This window comes from Schistocerca cancellata, chromosome 1, assembly GCF_023864275.1.
Source record: "Schistocerca cancellata isolate TAMUIC-IGC-003103 chromosome 1, iqSchCanc2.1, whole genome shotgun sequence".
NCBI lineage: Eukaryota > Metazoa > Arthropoda > Insecta > Orthoptera > Acrididae > Schistocerca > Schistocerca cancellata.
This window is the reverse complement of record NC_064626.1, coordinates 701,107,161-701,125,407: the sequence shown is the minus strand read 5'-3', so window position 1 is coordinate 701,125,407 and position 18,247 is coordinate 701,107,161. Positions and strand designations below refer to the sequence as shown.

General features: G+C 38.3%; 1 protein-coding gene across 2 annotated transcripts in view; it reads left to right on the top strand.

Annotated features, from left to right (window-relative positions):
- The window catches only part of LOC126184595 (vacuolar fusion protein CCZ1 homolog), a 73,078-nt gene that overhangs the window by 21,353 nt on the left and 33,478 nt on the right, over nucleotides 1-18,247 (top strand). For both annotated transcript variants that reach the window (XM_049927040.1, XM_049927049.1), the window contains 3 exons: nucleotides 3,096-3,244; nucleotides 4,364-4,640; nucleotides 7,295-7,422. In XM_049927040.1, coding sequence (XP_049782997.1) covers nucleotides 3,096-3,244; nucleotides 4,364-4,640; nucleotides 7,295-7,422 — 554 coding nt within the window. The remainder of the gene's footprint in view (nucleotides 1-3,095; nucleotides 3,245-4,363; nucleotides 4,641-7,294; nucleotides 7,423-18,247) is intronic.

Here is an 18,247-nt window from a genome sequence, read left to right as displayed (position 1 = left end):
TCCAGCCGAAAATAGATGTCGGGCTACACTACAGATAAGTTTGTCACTACAACAATGTTTTTTTTTTTTTTTTTTTTTTTTTTTTGTTAAGGGGGGGGGGGGGGGTCTCGTAAGAAATTGTGAACTGTAGATCCAGGTTGTTTGGAGTAAGGCCCAGGTTGTTTGCAGTAGTGTTATTGAATTTTTGTCCAGTCAGTATTTTCCCTGTTGATAAGAACATATGTCAGAGTGCTGGTCTTGTTATACATAATTATTGATTGCACATTGTTAATTAGCTGGGTTGACAACAGACCATATGTCTTTGAAAATCATTGGCCAAAGACCATTATCAGTAATCTTAATGTTAAAGCAGTACCCATAAATTGATCAATTCAGTATCATGTTAAATAGATACTTTTCACTTTGGCTAATGGGACGGCTAATCATGCCATTTGTCAAAAGCAAGTGTTTGATATCAGTAACAAATATGCTTTAGAAGTGCCAGTTTTTTGTGCTAATAATTGGGCCATGTGGTGCAAATGGGTTTTAGGCAGTACAGTATCCCAGTGTACAGCCAATAAACATATGCCAGATGAATGCATGTGTCCTTTGTCAGAAAATTACATTTATCCGTGTACAGTTTTACCGGGAACTAGATGAATATATGTGAAAAGTGTAGTTCTGTGAGCCAATAGCAGTGCCAGCTATACTCCCCATGATAGAGAAACTAGGGAAGTATGCCCCACAGTACATAACAAGAACAGCTGTATTCCTTAAGGAGTAAGTTACTGGAACAAATGTTTCTAACTATGGGCGTGAAGTGGTAACTCTAATAGCATTCTTGAGGCAAATATAGCATACTGATGAGCTCCATAATACAAAGGCAGATTCATCTGTGGCAACTGCTTATGAAAATTAAATACTTTGGAATTTTAATAAAAAGTTAAAACTTGATTTCACCTCTTCTTTGTGCAAGGTCATTGCTGTAAACCTACTGTTTTGGTTGCTTTTGTTTCTGGTGTAAATTGGTGGACCCATGCGTCATCCATAGGTACAAATCAGGTGGATCTTTTTAAAGCAGTTTGGAAATGTTAAGAATTCATTTTTAAATATGCTTTTGCTTAGTGTTCAAGAAATACAGTGCCCATCCTGCACAGAGATATCTCATTGCTAATTCTCCATGTAAACTTTACCATACTCTTTCTTCTAACATACCTGTGATGTCAGCTACACCTGTAATCACTGACTATCCACTTTAATACTGTAGACATTGATGTTTTCATCTGTTATTGGATTTTAAGAATGAGCTTCAAATAGATGTCTACATCTACATCCATACTCCGCAAGCCACCCGATGGTGTGTAGCAGAAGGTACCTTGAGTTCCTCTATTGGTTCTCCCTTCTAATCCAGTCTCGTATTGTTTGTGGAAAGAAGATTGTCGGTATGCCTCTATGTGGGCTCGAATCTGGTCCAAATGGCTCTAAGCACTATGGGACTTAACATCTGAGGTCATCAGTCCTCTAGACTTAAACCTAAACCTAAAAAACCTAAGGACATCATACACATCCATGCCCGAGGCAGGATTCGAACCTGTGACTGACTGTAGTGGTCGCGCAGTTCCAGACTGAAGCACCTAGAACCGCTCGGTCACAGCGGCCGGTGGCTCAAATCTCTCTGATTTTATCCTCGTGGTCTCATCACAAGATATACGTAGGAGGGAGCAATATACTGCTTGACTCCTCGGTGAACGTATGTTCTCTAAACGTCAACAAAAGCCTGTACGGAGCTGCTGAGCGTCTCTCTTGAAGAGCCTTCCACTGGAGTTTATCTATCATCTCCATAACGCTTTCGCGATTACTAAATGATCCTGTAATGAAGGGCGCTGCTCTCCGTTGGATCTTCTCTATCTCTTCTGTCAACCCTATCTGGTACGGATCCCACACCGGTGATCAGTATTCAAGCAGTGGGCGAACGAGTGTACTATAACCTACTTCCTTTGTTTTCGGACTGCATTTCCGTAGGATTCTTCCAATGAATCTCAGTCTGGCATCTGCTTTACCAATGATTAGTTTTATAAGGTCATTCCATTTTAAATCACTCCTTATGCCTACTTCCAGATAATTTATGGAATTAAATGCTTCCATTGCAGCTAAATGATAAAGGATCTTTCTTTCTGTGTATTCACAGCACATTACACTTGTCTACATTGAGATTCAATTGCCATTTCCTGCACCACACATCAATTGGTTGCAGATCCTCCTGCATTTCGGTACAATTTTCCATTGTTACAACCTCTTGATATACTATAGCATCATCCGCAAAAAGTCTTCAAGAGAAGTATAGTCACCTGTAATTTAATCAGAAATTTCTTACTGTGGAAAATTAGGAAGCGTGTGCTTTATAAACTGTCCAAAACTTGCTAAAAAATTCTGTTGGTCTCAAATTTTGACTCCAAAGTATTCCTATTGATCCAGTTGAACTACACACACTGAACACAGCTACTTAAAAAGTAGTATAAAAATTCTCTAGCTCAATTTGACAATTGACTTATTTTGTTGTACAGCATGTACCAACGTTACTTTGCCCTTGTTTATGAAAACAATCCAGAATGTTTCTAGTTAATCAACATGGAGGTGTAATAAGTGGAGTTGTTATGACAACACAAAATTGAAGCCAATGTCTGCCATCTTAGAATGGGCAAACAAAAGCTTGTGATGGAACTGTTTTGGTAAAACAAAATGCCTACCTGCATCATTTACGGGTGTACTGTTCATTCTGATTATAGTCTAAAGTGTAAAGGAATTACATTTCATTCATAAGTGAACTCATTCAAGTGATATTTTCTTTCATATATATGAATTATAGTTGTGTTGGATGGTTTTACTGTAGTTGTTTTGTTTCTGCAATTTGACTTCAGATTTCCTATCAATACAATTCAAAGAGTGCTCTATTTGAATGTTGTGAGAAGGAAATACTGCAAACGATCCAGACACAGCAAAATGCAATGTTCTCAACATTTCACAGTTTTTATTAATCTAAGAAATGTAGCCATAACTGTAATATAATTATCTGGCTCAGATTCTCTGTAATGAAACATATTGTCCACACATTACAGGTTTGTTACAGGGCCCCAAAATGTACAAGATGGTACTAGTAGTACTGGGAAAGTTCCTAAAGTGTATATCAACCATGAATCATCTACTGAAATGTTTCACTTAGTGGTTTATCGAGCTCTTAGTGCAACAGTTTGTCTCTTCATTGATGGTAAGTAGAACATGAAGTATTTTGCACATAGGGTTGTGACCTGTCAGAATTACACATGGCAGCTTTTTATTAGTTCAGGTTGTTCATAATTTTGTTATTATTGCTTCAGTAAAATATTCTTGTAGTGATCCAAGAAACTGTAGTTTGACAAGTCACTTTCTGCTTCATTATTGCCACAGCTATAGTTATTACTGCTACGCAGATTTAGCAGATAAAGTTTTGCTACATGAAACTTCAGCCATGGTAAAAAATGATGAAAAAATGTAATTTTGTAAATATTTTTTCTTGTTCTTCCATTAATCTTGTAACATTGTAGTGAAGATAGTGGATACAATCTCATGGAAAGGCGCATTTGTCAGGCATAGAGTTCAGAGCCTAATGCGACATTTCCCATATTGTTAGGATGCATATTACATTGCAGAAATCGCTTATAAATGATTTACAGCTGAATTGGATATAATTTGTAACCTTCACTCCTTAGTGTGGCTTGGTGTTTCCATGGTAAATTGTCAGATTACAGATCCAAACGTGTTGACTTTGATCCCCAGTCACTTCAGGAATGTTGATTCGTCTCTTATCAACTCTTTCACCTGGTGGCAATGTTGGTTGATGTGAATTTCAATTGTAGGTTGATGACAACTTTATCTAATCACTCCTTTACTTATCTGATTTTTGTGTCAAGAGCATAACCAGTTTTTCTTAATTGTTTCATTGTATAACAAAATAAAGAAGTAATTTGTTAGCTCGGAAGTATGTATAACAAATTAAAACTAGTCTGCATTTAATTATCAATGTAAAAATGAAAGTGGAGTACATGAAACACATCTGCTTGAACTTAGGATTGATTTGGGAGTGTTTAATATCCAGTTTCAGAACATTATTTTATGAATGTACAGTCTTAATTTCATGAATAAAAGCATGTCTCCTCCCCCCCCCCCTCCCCCTCTGCCCTTGTTACATCTTCAATGTGGGCTTGATAAGTTACTTTCCACTCCCTTATGAGGAAATTGGGTATATTTTGTGGTATTCATTAAGGACCTTTTGGTGATCTGCTTTCACATTTTGTCTTTGATTAAGAAACTAATGTCTTACGTACTTTTATGAAAAATGTCATTACAGGTTCATTAATACTGAATATGGATCTGTTTAAACGCCTTGATATATTCTTGGGACCACAGCTGACAACACTGGTGTCTGAAGTAGCAGAACACTGTTCTAAACAAGCTGCTAACAGTGGTGCAAGTTCACCAGATTCTAGTCCTAAATTTGTATACTTTAACCAACTTAATTTGGCTCAGAAAACAACTGTTCATCTTGATAACAGAAGAACAGGAAACATAGCAGTTACACCTGAAGTTCTGAGGTTATTAGCAGACATAAATGCTGATAAGGAAAGGTATGATAAACACACTTAAAACAAAGTTATTCAAGTGTTCTGAAGTAACAATAAGTATACAATTGATTAAGGCAGCAAAATTAAATTATGTGTAAATAAGATATAAAAGGTATATTAAGAGAATTTTAATTAAATGTAGTATTATTGCTAAAATTGTACCCAATGTTAAAATGACACTGTATGTAATTATTCTAAGAGCAATAATTACATTTCCACACCATTTGTTTTTTGACACTATCAGTTTCTAAGAAAATTGAATTCTAGGATATGGGAGACACCTTTGATTGTTTGTGGTAGACTTGATGGTTCTTTGGTCAGTGTTTGTCAGACCATTAATGATTTTAATATTTTTTAAAATTATGTTATCTATATCAGCAAAGAAAATCTCAATTTATGACATGATTACACAGAGTCCATTCGTATCCATCCAGTATAGGTGATCAATAGGCACATCTAACATTTCATTCATAACCAAAAGCAACTGTAACACATGATATGTATCAACATGCACTGTTTACGTGGAATTGCTATAATTTTTGCATATCCAGCATTTTAATGTAAAAATTGAGTTGTCATAGAAGAGATTTTTGGCATCGTAATGTGTGTAGCTGTGTGTAATCGAAAGCTGGATATAGGTTATGTTTACTGTGTTGATCAGAGAAAAGGGCTGCACAGAGTATTGTTATAGAACCATTTAGTCACAGTTCCATATTTTGTGGCTAATAAAGTAACCTCATATTCTGTTTAATTGAGTCTGTAATGGACTGTCATTGGTTTTGCTGGATGGCTAGAATGACTATGGGATGATATGAGTGATCTCTCCCAATTGATAAGTTTTTAACCTTTATAAAATGTACAGGGCTATTACAAATGATTGAAGCGATTTCATAAATTCACTGTAGCTCCATTCATTGACATATGGTCACTACACACTACAGATACGTAGAAAAACTCATAAAGTTTTGTTCGGCTGAAGGCGCACTTCAGGTTTCTGCCGCCAGAGTGCTCGAGAGCGCAGTGAGACAAAATGGCGACAGGAGCCGAGAAAGCGTATGTTGTTGTTGAAATGCACTCTCATCAGTCAGTCATAGCAGTGCAATGACACTTCAGGACGAAGTTCAACCAAGATCCACCAACTGCTAACTCCATTCGGCGATGGTATGCGCAGTTTAAAGCTTCTGGATGCCTCTGTAAGGGGAAATCAACGGGTCGGCCTGCAGTGAGCGAAGAAACGGTTGAACGCGTGCGGGCAAGTTTCACGCGTAGCCCGCAGAAGTCGATGAATAAAGCAAGCAGGGAGCTGAACGTACCACAGCCGACGGTTTGGAAAATCTTACGGAAAAGGCTAAAGCAGAAGCCATACCGTTTACAATTGCTACAAGCCCTGACACCCGATGACAAAGTCAAACGCTCTGAATTTTCGGCGCGGTTGCAACAGCTCATGGAAGAGGATGCGTTCAGTGCGAAACTTGTTTTTAGTGATAAAGCAACATTTTTTCTTAATGGTGAAGTGAACAGACACAATGTGCGAATCTGGGCGGTAGAGAATCCTCACGCATTCGTGCAGCAAATTCGCAATCCACCAAAAGTTAACGTGTTTTGTGCAATCTCACGCTTTAAAGTTTACGGCCCCTTTTTCTTCTGCGAAAAAAACGTTACAGGACACATGTATCTGGACATGCTGGGAAATTGGCTCATGCCACAACTGGAGACCGACAGCGCCGACTTCATCTTTCAACAGGATGGTGCTCCACCGCACTTCCATCATGATGTTCGGCATTTCTTAACGTGCCAGAACTGCGAGCTCACATCAACGATGCTTTCGAACTCATTGATGGGGACATGGTGCGCCAAGTGTGGGAGGAACTTGATTATCGGCTTGATGTCTGCCGAATCACTAAAGGGGCACATATCGAACATTTGTGAATGCCTAAAAAAACTTTTTGAGTTTTTGTATGTGTGTGCAAAGCATTGTGAAAATATCTCAAATAATAAAGTTATTGTAGAGCTGTGAAATCGCTTCAATCATTTGTAATAACCCTGTACTTTTGGGATACAGAGGGGAAATGATGTACTTAAAACATCTAAACAGAATGGATGACCAGTACTTAATCTTTTAGAGGGAAATTTTCTAGTACTGTCCATAGAAACACTTAAAAAGTAGGAAATAGTAAGCCTAGTTTTTCCATGTAAATTTCTCATCTTCAGAAAGGAAACATCTATTGTGTAGTGGGTTTCTCCAAACCTAGAATCTTAGAGCCTTGCTCCCACCCCTTCCTCACTCCAGTCTTCCCCAACTAACCTGTCTCACCTCCTTGAATAAGGAACATTTAGTTCTGGAACCTGACTAGTATGTTCTACTCTAAGGAAATTTGGCTCCTAATGATAAATCCTGGTCATCCATTCCATTACCTTGGAATTTTAGCAGTTTACTCGATTAGATTTTCTGTTTGATAACATTTATTGAAAGGTGTCCTAAATGTGAAATGGCTGGTTAATAATATGTAGTGCTAATCTTTATTTCTGATCCAGATAAGTTTTTTTATTTTATATTTCAGATAACAATTATGTGTTGCTGTAATTATTTAACTCATTCTAATTTCCATAAGCCATGCCATTTATATAGAAAATTTGTTTAATTTTTGTCCCCTCAGGATGTCAACAACTGGAGAAACTATTTTAAAAACCATGAGTGATTACTGGGTTGTAGGTAAAATTTCAAATCTAAGAGAATTTTACGCAGTAATTCAGCAAAAAAGTGCAAACCTTATAGATATCAATGGTAAGTGTTAAGATATAGTTATTCTCTTTTGTGCTGCATAGCAATAATCAGTGCTTGATTTGTATTAAAAAAAAAAAGTTCTAGTACTGTGAGTTGGGGGCCCGGGGGGGGGGGGGGGGGGGGTAATTTAAATTCAAACATCTTGAAACGTTATTTTAATGCATTTTTTATCAGAGGTACCAGTGTGGCAGACTGACACAAACCTCACAAATCAAGCACTGCTTATGGTATAAATTATACAATTTTAAAAAAATGGGTCTAGTGTAAATGGTTTACAGTACTCTGTAGAATACAATGAGTTCATTAAAATGTATTGGAGGAAGAAAGGTAGTCGACAAAGCTGCTTCTAAGAAAATTCATACTTCAGTAAACATTACAGTTTATTGATAAGCTATAGAGAGTAATATGGGTTCTCCAAAAATTGTAAGAGCCTCAAATTGAAGATCGAGGCTGTTAATAAAGGTGTAACCTAATTGCTTTCAGGTTAGGTGAATCTGTAGCTCGCGCACTAATAGCTGATCAGTGTTACCTTCCTCTTTTCACCTTAAGCTGTGGACCATAATATCTAACAGAGAATAGACATCTTGCCTGAACTGCCTGAATCATAATTAATGGTACGAACATGAATCGAAAACCTCTGAATTAGGTTAGATGTGCTTTCAAGTATTTTAATGGTTGCTGAGGTAGAAACATGTGTTAATGAATTACCTCTGCAACACCTACAACACTATTAAACTTCGAGGGATTGCAAAACTGTCTGCATTATGTTATGTTTTCCTATTATTTCATTAACTGTTAGTAAAAACTAGTAGTTGTATCAAAGATGTGACATTTGAGTTCTTCGCTTAGTACCGTATTTACTCGAATCTAAGCCGCACTTTTTTTTCCGGTTTTTGTAATCCAAAAAACCGCCTGCGGCTTAGAATCGAGTGTATAGCAAGCGGAAGTTCTGAAAAATGTTGGTAGGTGCCACCACAACTAACTTCTGCCGTCGGATATATGTAGCACTACACAGGCATGCTTTGCTGGCACAAAAATAAATACTGGCGCCAAAACCTCTGCGTCAGTAAATAAATTTAAAAAAAAAAGGTGGAAGACGAGCTTTTTTTTTCTCCGCTCCAAATTTTGCCCACTGCATTTTCATATATTATCCAACGAAGTAAATAAAAATTCCGCATTGTTCATCTTCGAATGTAGCAGAATTCCAATGGACTACGAAAATCCGAGTGACAGGACTGTTTGGGATGTTTGTCAATATGGCCAACTCTACGTTCTGAATTTTTTCCTACCTGTGAGAAAAGATGGTTGCTAATAGGAACTTTTATGAATTTTGAATCACATGCAGTATTCTCTTCGCCATAAGAATAATATGAATATAAACATTTTGCCTTGTATTGTTTCGTGTTTGCTGCTATCTCATTTAAATCCTGTCTGCCTAATAAACTACGAAACTAGAGTGAGACAACAGCAAACACGGAAGAATATACATATCATGTCATGTTTATATTCGTATTATTCTTATGCCTAATAGTGATACAGACAGAAATGAAGCACAGAAATTGACTAGATTTTTAAATCTAAGATGACTCTAATTTCTGTGCAGAATGTACTAAAGAGGCGCCTGCAAAGATTTTCAAACTGAGAAAATTTTTCGCTAAACTCTCGTTCAGAACATCTATCATACATAGTCTATTATTTGGTTCTTGTTGATCATTATCAAAGAAAGCAGCTGTGTAAGTAACAACAAATAGCATTCTTTTGTCGTTGTTTCAGTTATGAGACAATTCCTCTTTTTTTTTTTATTGTAAGCCGCGGTAGCGCGCACAAAAGCAAGCCATGCCGCGACAAACAATGCACGACACAGTACAGTAATTCATTTTTAGCTTCGAGTGACGTAAACATCTATAACAAAGAGAACGGCACTTATCAGATCAAAGAAAAATGTGCAATCAATTCAAACCAGATGAAGCATGTGAAAAAGGAAGGGTACCCGTATAGATACGGACGGAGCGCCTAACGCATAGCAATGGCTACCTGGTAAAGCTTAACTGCTAAGCTTACGACTCGAACCAAACTACTGTAGCTGTATCGTCATTCATTCGACCTAAATTGTGTCTCATATTGCAATGGACCAACTTTGTTTCGATTTGGAGGTGCGGCCTAAAACTTTTCTCTCCCCTTGAATTTCGAGTCTCAAATTTCAGGTGCGGCTTATATTCGGGAAATTTTTTTTTCCTTGATTTCGAGTCTCATTTTTCAGGTGCGGCTTAGATTCGAGTAAATACGGTATATTATCCCCTCCCCCTAAAATAATTAAAGAGCTCATTCCTGGGAGACAACAGTAACAATTAAACCAGAAAATACTGACATATCAATTGTCAAAAATGTAATTTTAGTTGTGAAGCAAGTAGTGATGAAAAGGTATTTGATTTCTACATTCAAAAAACTAAATACATACAGGAAAAGATTCAGAAATGAGATTCCAATGATGGGCTGCTATCTCCTGCCGAGATGCATTATTTCAAAGTGAACAAACTTGACAGAGTTTCACAGAACTTATGACTTCAAGAGAAACATAATTTCACACAGAAAGTATAGGAAAGAGTGAATAGAAAGAAGAAAGATACGGATATTTTGTCAGTAATATGATGTAAATTTCAAGCCACAGATTATTACTGATTTTTTTATTGGCTTTAAATAAACCTGTCCATCCAGATTACATAAGCAAAAAGTTCATATATCTTAATGTACAGCCTCAGATTATAAATTCTTTAAGATATTGGACACACCTTAATGAAATGCAAGGGACTGACAACTGTTGGAAATTGTGGCAAAGCAGTTCACAAGACAAGAAGACATTGTATCTCTCCACAACCCTACTTGTATTGTTCTGGCATCCATGGTGTGGATTCAAGATTGCATTCTGTACTTGGAATAGATGGCATCCTTTTAAAAAACTGAGACAATTAAACTACATTCAGACTATTTGTCCACTGTTCCGCCCTTTAACAGCGTGTGGGGAAAAATTGACACTTAAATCTTTCATAGAGAATTGATTTTTCTTATCTTATTACAATGATCATTGTCCCTCTGCAGTTTGGCTCTGAGAAAATATTTTCACGTTCAGAGGAGAGAGTTGGTGTTCGAAGTTTTGCGAAAAGGCCTTACTGCAACAAAAAATACCTTTGTTTTAATGGTTGTCACCCCAACTCGCTTATCATATCCACAGAACTCTCTCCCCTATTTTCCCATAATACAGAATGAGCTGCTCTTTTGTGGACTTATTCAATAAGCTCCATCAATGCTATCCTGTAATGATCTCGTATACCGCAGAGCAATACTCTAGCACAGAATGGACAATTGTTGGGTAGGTGGTATCTTTAGTAGACATGATGTATCTTCTAAGTGTTCTTTCAATAAAACACAGTCTTTGGTTTGTCTTCCTCACAACATTATCTCTATGATCGTTTCAATTTTAAGTTGTTTGTAATAATAATTCCTAGGCCTTTAGTTGAATTGACAGGCTTTAGAGTTGTATGATTTAGCCTGTAACTGAAGTTTAATGTATTTCTCTTAGTACTCATGTGGTTGACCTCACGCTTTTCCTTACTTAGAATAAATTTCCACTTTTCTCATCATACAGATATTCTAGGTAACTGATCTTCTGATGACTTTACTAGACTGTAAATGACATCTTCACCTGGAGACAATCTGAGGGCCAAGTGCACCAACATTGATCAGAAGTTAACCACAGTCAAGCTGGAAGGTAACCCTAGCCAACACAAAATTTGACTGCATCAACCTTGGTTAATGTTAAATGAGGGAGTTTATCACAGTTAAAGTTGATCGAGGTTGGAGGCTCGTTTACCTTGAGCTGATAGCAGTTAAGATAAAGTAAACATGTGCTGTATTAAGAAAATGGTCTGTTTTGATGTGTTAAATTCCATAGAAGATGAAAAATGTTATATTTTTACCATGTAAAGCATTGCCGCAACCGTATTGGCTACTTGCAGGGAGGGAAAATCCTTTCTAAGAGTACAGGGACATGACATTTGAAGAGAGATGTTGTCGTTCAAAAGAAACAGTGTGTTGGTTACTAGGTAAAATAAACGAGAGGTTGGAACTTCCTACTTGTCAGAGTAACCTTGTCTCACCCATGAACAGACTTCTAATGACACCGAGGGCATATGCAACAGGTGCTTTTAATATAAACAGTATAAGGAAAAGATAGATTGCTATTATCATAAAGATGACACGTTAAGTTGCTGACAGGCACAATGAAAAGACACTTACACTTTAGCAAGGAAACACACACACACACACACACACACACACACACACACACACACAAAACCTTCAGTAACATAAGCAAGCACATCTCTCAAACACGTGGCCGCCGTGGAGACCGGAATGCAACTGTCACAATGTGCTTTTAATATAGTTATTGGTGATAGTGCTAATGTACATAGTACAAAAACGCAAAGAATTACCAGTGATATATCGGGGATTATAGTAGCAATATCTACACAATACATAAAGTTTCCTTCTCAAGCGGACTTACACTTTGTGATGGATAGTTTCATGGTACTGGGTGGATTTCCTGGAGTTGATGGTGCAGTGTATTTCAATGATGTGGCACCAAGATCTATTAAAATGGCACTATTTTGCCACAATTTGCCATAGTTAAATATTGAATAATGACATTTTTAGATATGCTCTTTACACAGTATTTACTGATACTGACACCTAGTTGCTCTGTTTAAGCCGTAGCTTAATTGATAGTGTCATGAGATGTAAAGAGAAATGTAGCAGGTTTGCGTTCACCTCTGTCCAATGTTTCTTTTTCTAAAAGATTCTGGTTCTAAAGGATTCTGGGTCTGTCTTCTTAATTTAATAGAAGTAGTACATGCAGTAGTCCTTGTTATTTATTACAAATAATGTATTTGCTGCAAGTTGCACTGGCCAGAAATCTTAACATAACTGTCAAACTCTGTCAGAAAGTAAACATATATTACACACTGTGATTAGCACACAGGACTCTCATTCGGGAGGACAGTAGTTTAAACCCTCATCTGGCCATCCTGATTTAGATTATCTGTGATTTCCCTGAATTGGTTAAGGCAAATGCCGGTGTGGTTCCTTTGACATAACACGGCCAATTTCCTTCTCCATCCCTCCGCAGTCTGAGCATTACTCCATCTCTGATGGCCTTGTTGTTGACAGGATGTTGAACACTAATCCCCTCCTCCTCCTCCTCCTCCTCCAAGCTGTACACTGGAAGTTTTTGTTATGAAACTTTGTGTAAAATATATATAGCTATCTCTTGGTTTTATAGGCAGCTTCATGTTTGTGTCTTATCAGTAAATATATTTTTCAGTGATGATTAGCGGCTTTAAAAGAATCTCCTCTTGAAATCTATGTGATGAAGTATGGTACTTCATTGTGATGTTAGTCAATGCAGCATCACGAGTATGGATATTATGCATGTGCAGACTGTCATTAGGCACTATACTGTAACTATATTCTATTTAAAACCAAAAACTGGATGTAGATTAAACTCAATTGACAAATAACATCTACCGGTATGTATGCTAGATCATTGTACAGCATTATTTGATGTTCAAGGCATCGACGAGCCTAGAATCTTACAACACTACACATGTCCATCTTTTTGCATTCTAAAATTTTTGCGTTACAGCTGACCAGCTGTCAATTTCAAGTTTTGAAAAGTAAGGCTTCCGTTTCCTGTTCTCCACAGTGAAGTAACAATAAAAAAATAAAAAAATGCATGTAAGTACCACAAGCAGCGATTGTCATTATCTTTGCATGTATAACGGACGCTTTCCATTGTAACAGGTGGAGTTAACCTTGGTCAAATTCCTGGTTAGCTTAACACATTTCGCTAACCGGCATTTAACATCGGTACAGCACAAAGACAATATAATCATGATTAAGTTTTCGCTGTGATCACGAGACGCTTTGTTATCTTGATTTTTAATCAGTGTCGGTGCAGTCTGTCTTAAGACTAGGTTAGTTAGTTCCATGTTCCAGGGATTATTTTCCACAAAATATCGTAATGATAAGAAATCATTTTACAGTCACGTAGCAAATTAATTTGTAAATATGGCTACATGCTGAACATTTATGAGATTATTTTATTTTATTTTAAATATACAGATGTGATTTGGTAATTGCTATCCACCTCCATTTACACGTTACAATAACAGAAATTATTCTAAGGAATATCTACATCTACATCTATACTCTGCAAACCACCTGAGGTACATTGCAGAGGGTACATCCCATTGTACCAGTTTTAGGGTTTCTTCGTGTTCCATTCACATATGGAATGTCTCTGTGGTGCAGTAATTATTGTAACCTCACCCCCACGATACCTGTGTGAAAGATATGTGACGGGTTGTAGTATATCCCTAGAGTATCATTTAAAGCCAGTTCTTGAAACTCTGTTAACCGACTTTCTCAGGATATTTTATATCTCTCTTCAAGATTCTGCCAGTTCAGTTCCTTCAGCATCTCTGTGACACTCTCCAGTGGATTAAACAAACATGTGACCATTCATGCTGCCCTTCCCTGTAAACATTGTTTGCTCTATCTGGTATGGGTCCCACACACTTGGGCAGTATTCTACGCTCATGCTCATAAATTAGGGATAATGCTGATACATGACGAAACAATGCTCCGGTGGGCAGTTTGCAGGATTAAATCACCTCGGCGTATGACCATGCGGTGCATTTGACCTGCAGTCATGACATTGGCAGCAGTCCACATACACAGAGGTGTGCCGGTGCATGTCAGAGTGTGATGCAGCGAGTAAGTGTGCAGATGTTTTCAGACGTGCTAATGGTGACTGTGTGTTGAAAATGGCTCAAAGAACACATATTGATGACTTTATGACGGGTGGAATATTAGGGCGACTGGAGGCTGCTCAAACACAGCAGGTCGTAGCACGGGGCCTCCGTGTGCCACAAAGTGTGATCTCACGAATATGGCAACAATTCCAGCAGACAGGAAACGTGTTCAGGCGCTATAGTACGGGACGTCCACAGTGTACAACACCACAAGAAGACCGATATCTCACCATCAGTGCCCACAGATGGCCATGGAATACTGCAGGTAGCCTTGCTCGGGACTTTACTGCAGCCACTGGAACAGTTGTCTCAGACACACAGTCTACAGATGACTGAACAGACATGGTTTATTCGCCTGGAGACCTGCAACGTGCAATCCACTGATCCCTGGTCACAGGAGAGCTTGTAAAGCCTGGTGTCAAGAACACAGTACATGGTCATTGGAACAGTGGTCCCAGGTTATGTTCACAGACGAGTCCAGGTATAGTCTGAACAGTGATTCTCGCTGGGTTTTCATCTGGCGTGAACCAGGAACCAGATACCAACCCCGTAATGTCCTTGAAAGGGGCCTGTATCGAGGTCATGGTTTGATGGTGTGGGTGGGATTATGATTGGTGCACGTACACTCCTGCTGGTCTTTGACAGAGTAACTGTAACAGGTCTGGTGTATCGGGATGTCATTTTGCACCAGTATGTCCGCCTTTTCAGGGGTGCAGTGGGTCCCACCTTCCTCCTGATGGATGATAACGTACAGCTCCATTGAGCTGCCATCGTGTAGGAGTACCTTGAAACAGAAGATATCAGGCAAGTGGAGTGGACTGCCTGTTCTCCAGACCTAAACCCCATTGTGCACATCTGGAATGCTCTCAGTCGATGTATCGCTTCACATCTTCAAACCCCTACGAAACTTCAGGAGCTCCACAGGCACTGGTGCAAGAATGGGAAGTTAAACCCGAGCAGCCACTCGACCACCTGATCCAGAGTATTGCAACCTGTTGTGCGGCCTACGTACATATGCATGGTGATCATATCCCATATTGATTTAGGGGTATGTGCGCAGGAAACAGTGGCGTTTTGTAGCACTTGTGTTTCGGGACGGTTTTCTCAACTTATCACCAATACCGTGGACTTACAGATCTGTGTCGTGTGTGTTCCCTATGTGCCTATACTATTAGTGCCAGTTTTGTGTAGTGCCACGTTGTGTGGCACCACATTCTGCAATTATCCTTAATTTATGAGCATGAGGGTAGAACCAGTCACACAAGTGACTGGTAAGCAATCTTTGTAGACTGATTGCACTTCCCCAGTATTCCACCAATAAAGTGATGTCTACTACTTGTTTTACCCATAACTGAACCTATGTGATCATCCATTTTATATCCCTACAAAAGTGTTATACCCACATATTTGTATGAGTTGGCCAATTCCAACAATGACTCATTGATGTTTTAGTCATAGGATACTAGATTTTTTCGTTTTGTGAAGTGCAAAATTCTACATTTCTGAACATTTAGAGCAAGCTGCTAATCTCTGCACCACGTTGAAATCTTATCAAGATCTGACAGAATATTTATGCAACTTCTTTCACATAGTACTTCATTGTAGATAGCTGCATCATCTACAAAAAGTCTGATTTTGCTATTAACATTGTCTGTGAGGCCACTAATATACAACATGAACAGCAAGGGTCCCAACACACTTTCCTGGGGCACACCCGAAGTTACTTCTACATCTGGCAACTCTCAATCCAAGATAAATGCTGTGTCCTCCCTACTAGAAAGAAATCCTCAATCCATACACAAATGTCACTTGATACTTCATATGACAATACTTTTGACAGTAAGTATAGGTGCAGTACTGTGTAAAATGCTTTTCAGAAATAAAGAAACACTGCATCTACCTGGTTGCTATCCAAAGCTTTCATTAATTGCGAATTGGGTTTCACTAAATCGGCATTTTCGAAATCCATGCCGGTTGGCATTGAGGGGGTTGTTTTGTTCAAGATACCTCATTATGTTTGAGCTCAGAATAGGTTCTAAGATTCTGCAACTAATGATGTCAAGGATATTGGTTGGTAGATTTGTGGATCACTTGTAGTACTCTTCTTGTAGATGGGTGGGAACTGTGCCTGTTTTCGAGGATGGTTCAAATGGCTCTGAGCACTATGGGACTTAACATCTGAGGTCATCAATCCCCTAGAACTTAGAACTACTTAAACCTAACTAACCTTAGGACATCACACACATCCATGCCCGAGGCAGGATTTGAACCTGCGACCGTAGCGGTCACGCGGTTCCAGACTGAAGCGCCTAGAACCGCTTGGCCACTCTGGCCGGCTTCAAGGATGGGGACAGTATTTTGTTCAAGGGATCTATGATAGATTTTAGTTAGAAGACGGGCTAACTCAGTTGCAAAATCAATATAGAATTAGAATTTGACAGGGGTTCTGTTGGGACCTGGAGCTTTTTTCAATTTTAACGATTTCAGCTGTTTCTCAACATCACTGACTAATACTTATTTGATTCATCTTTTCAGTGGTACAAGGGTTAAACTAGGGTAATTATCCTGGGTTTTTTCTTTGGAAAGGAACATTTGAAAACGGAGTTCAGCATTTGAGCTTTTGCTTTGCTACCCTCAGTTTCAGTTCCTGTTTCATTCACTAGGAACTGGACACTAACTTCAGTTATGCTAACAGTCTTTACATATGACCAGAATTTCTTTGGGTTCTGTGCAAGATCACTTGACAATATTCTGCTACGGTAGTCATTGAAGGCACCACACATTGCTCTCATGACAGCCAAATGCATTTCATTCAGCATCTCTGTCTCTATAGCTCTACACTTTCTTTTACAGCTATTGTGCAGTAATTTCTGTTTCAAAGTTTTTCTACAGTGATTGTATACCATGGAGGTTCCTTCCCATTATGAACTGTTCTCCTGGGTAAATGTCTATGCAGTTCATGGTCATCTATCCTTTTAAACTTGGGCCAGAATTCCTCTACATGTTCCTGCCGTGTGCTGAAAGTTTAAAGTTCCTTACTGAGATATGACACTACTAATTTTTTGTCTATTTTACTGAACATTATATCTTTTGCTTGTTTTAGTTGTCCTTTCTATTTTGGTAATCATTGTTGCCACAACTGTGTCATGGTCACTGTACCAGTTTCGATGTAGACATCTTCAGAGATGTCAAGCCTATTTGTCGCCATTAGATCCAATATATTTCCAACATGAGTGGGATTCAGAACTATCTGTTCTAAGTAGTTTTCAGAGAAAGCATGTAATGCCTCACAGAATATCTTATCGTGCCCACCACTAACAAACCTGTAATTTTCCCAATTAATTGTTGGATAATTGAAGTCTCCACTGATGATTACAGTATGATTGGGGAACTTACGTACAGCTGAACTGAGGTTTTCTCTAAAGCTTTCAGTTATATCAGGAGATGAGTCCGGTGGGCGATAGAAGGATCCAATTACCATTTTGTGCCTCCTCCTGATACTGACTCTTGCTCAAACAATCTCACATGCAGCTTCAATTTCTGTCTTGCTGGATTTGAGTTTCTTGTCTACTGTGACAAGTACACCATCTCCATTTGCCAGACCTTTTAAACCACAGTTACATTTTCCCCAAAAATCCTCATTGCTATCAATTTCAGGTTTCAAAAAGCTTTTTCCTCAATCGTAGGAATAGTTGTCAAAGAGAAACTTTTCCAGTTTGATTTCAAATTTAATTTTTTCTTTTGTCAGACATTTTGTGTCACTGGGTAAGTGATCAGGACTTTTAGTTGCAGCATTGTGCATCTCTTTATGTGTTAAAGATAACCTTCATGTGGAGTAATGAATGTTGTTTTCTCTTCTGGTATTGTTTCTTTTGAACTGCAATGAATTATTTACGACAAACTTCATGAGGGAACAAATATCCTGTGAAGCAGTTGTCAGAATGCGTAACTCCTTA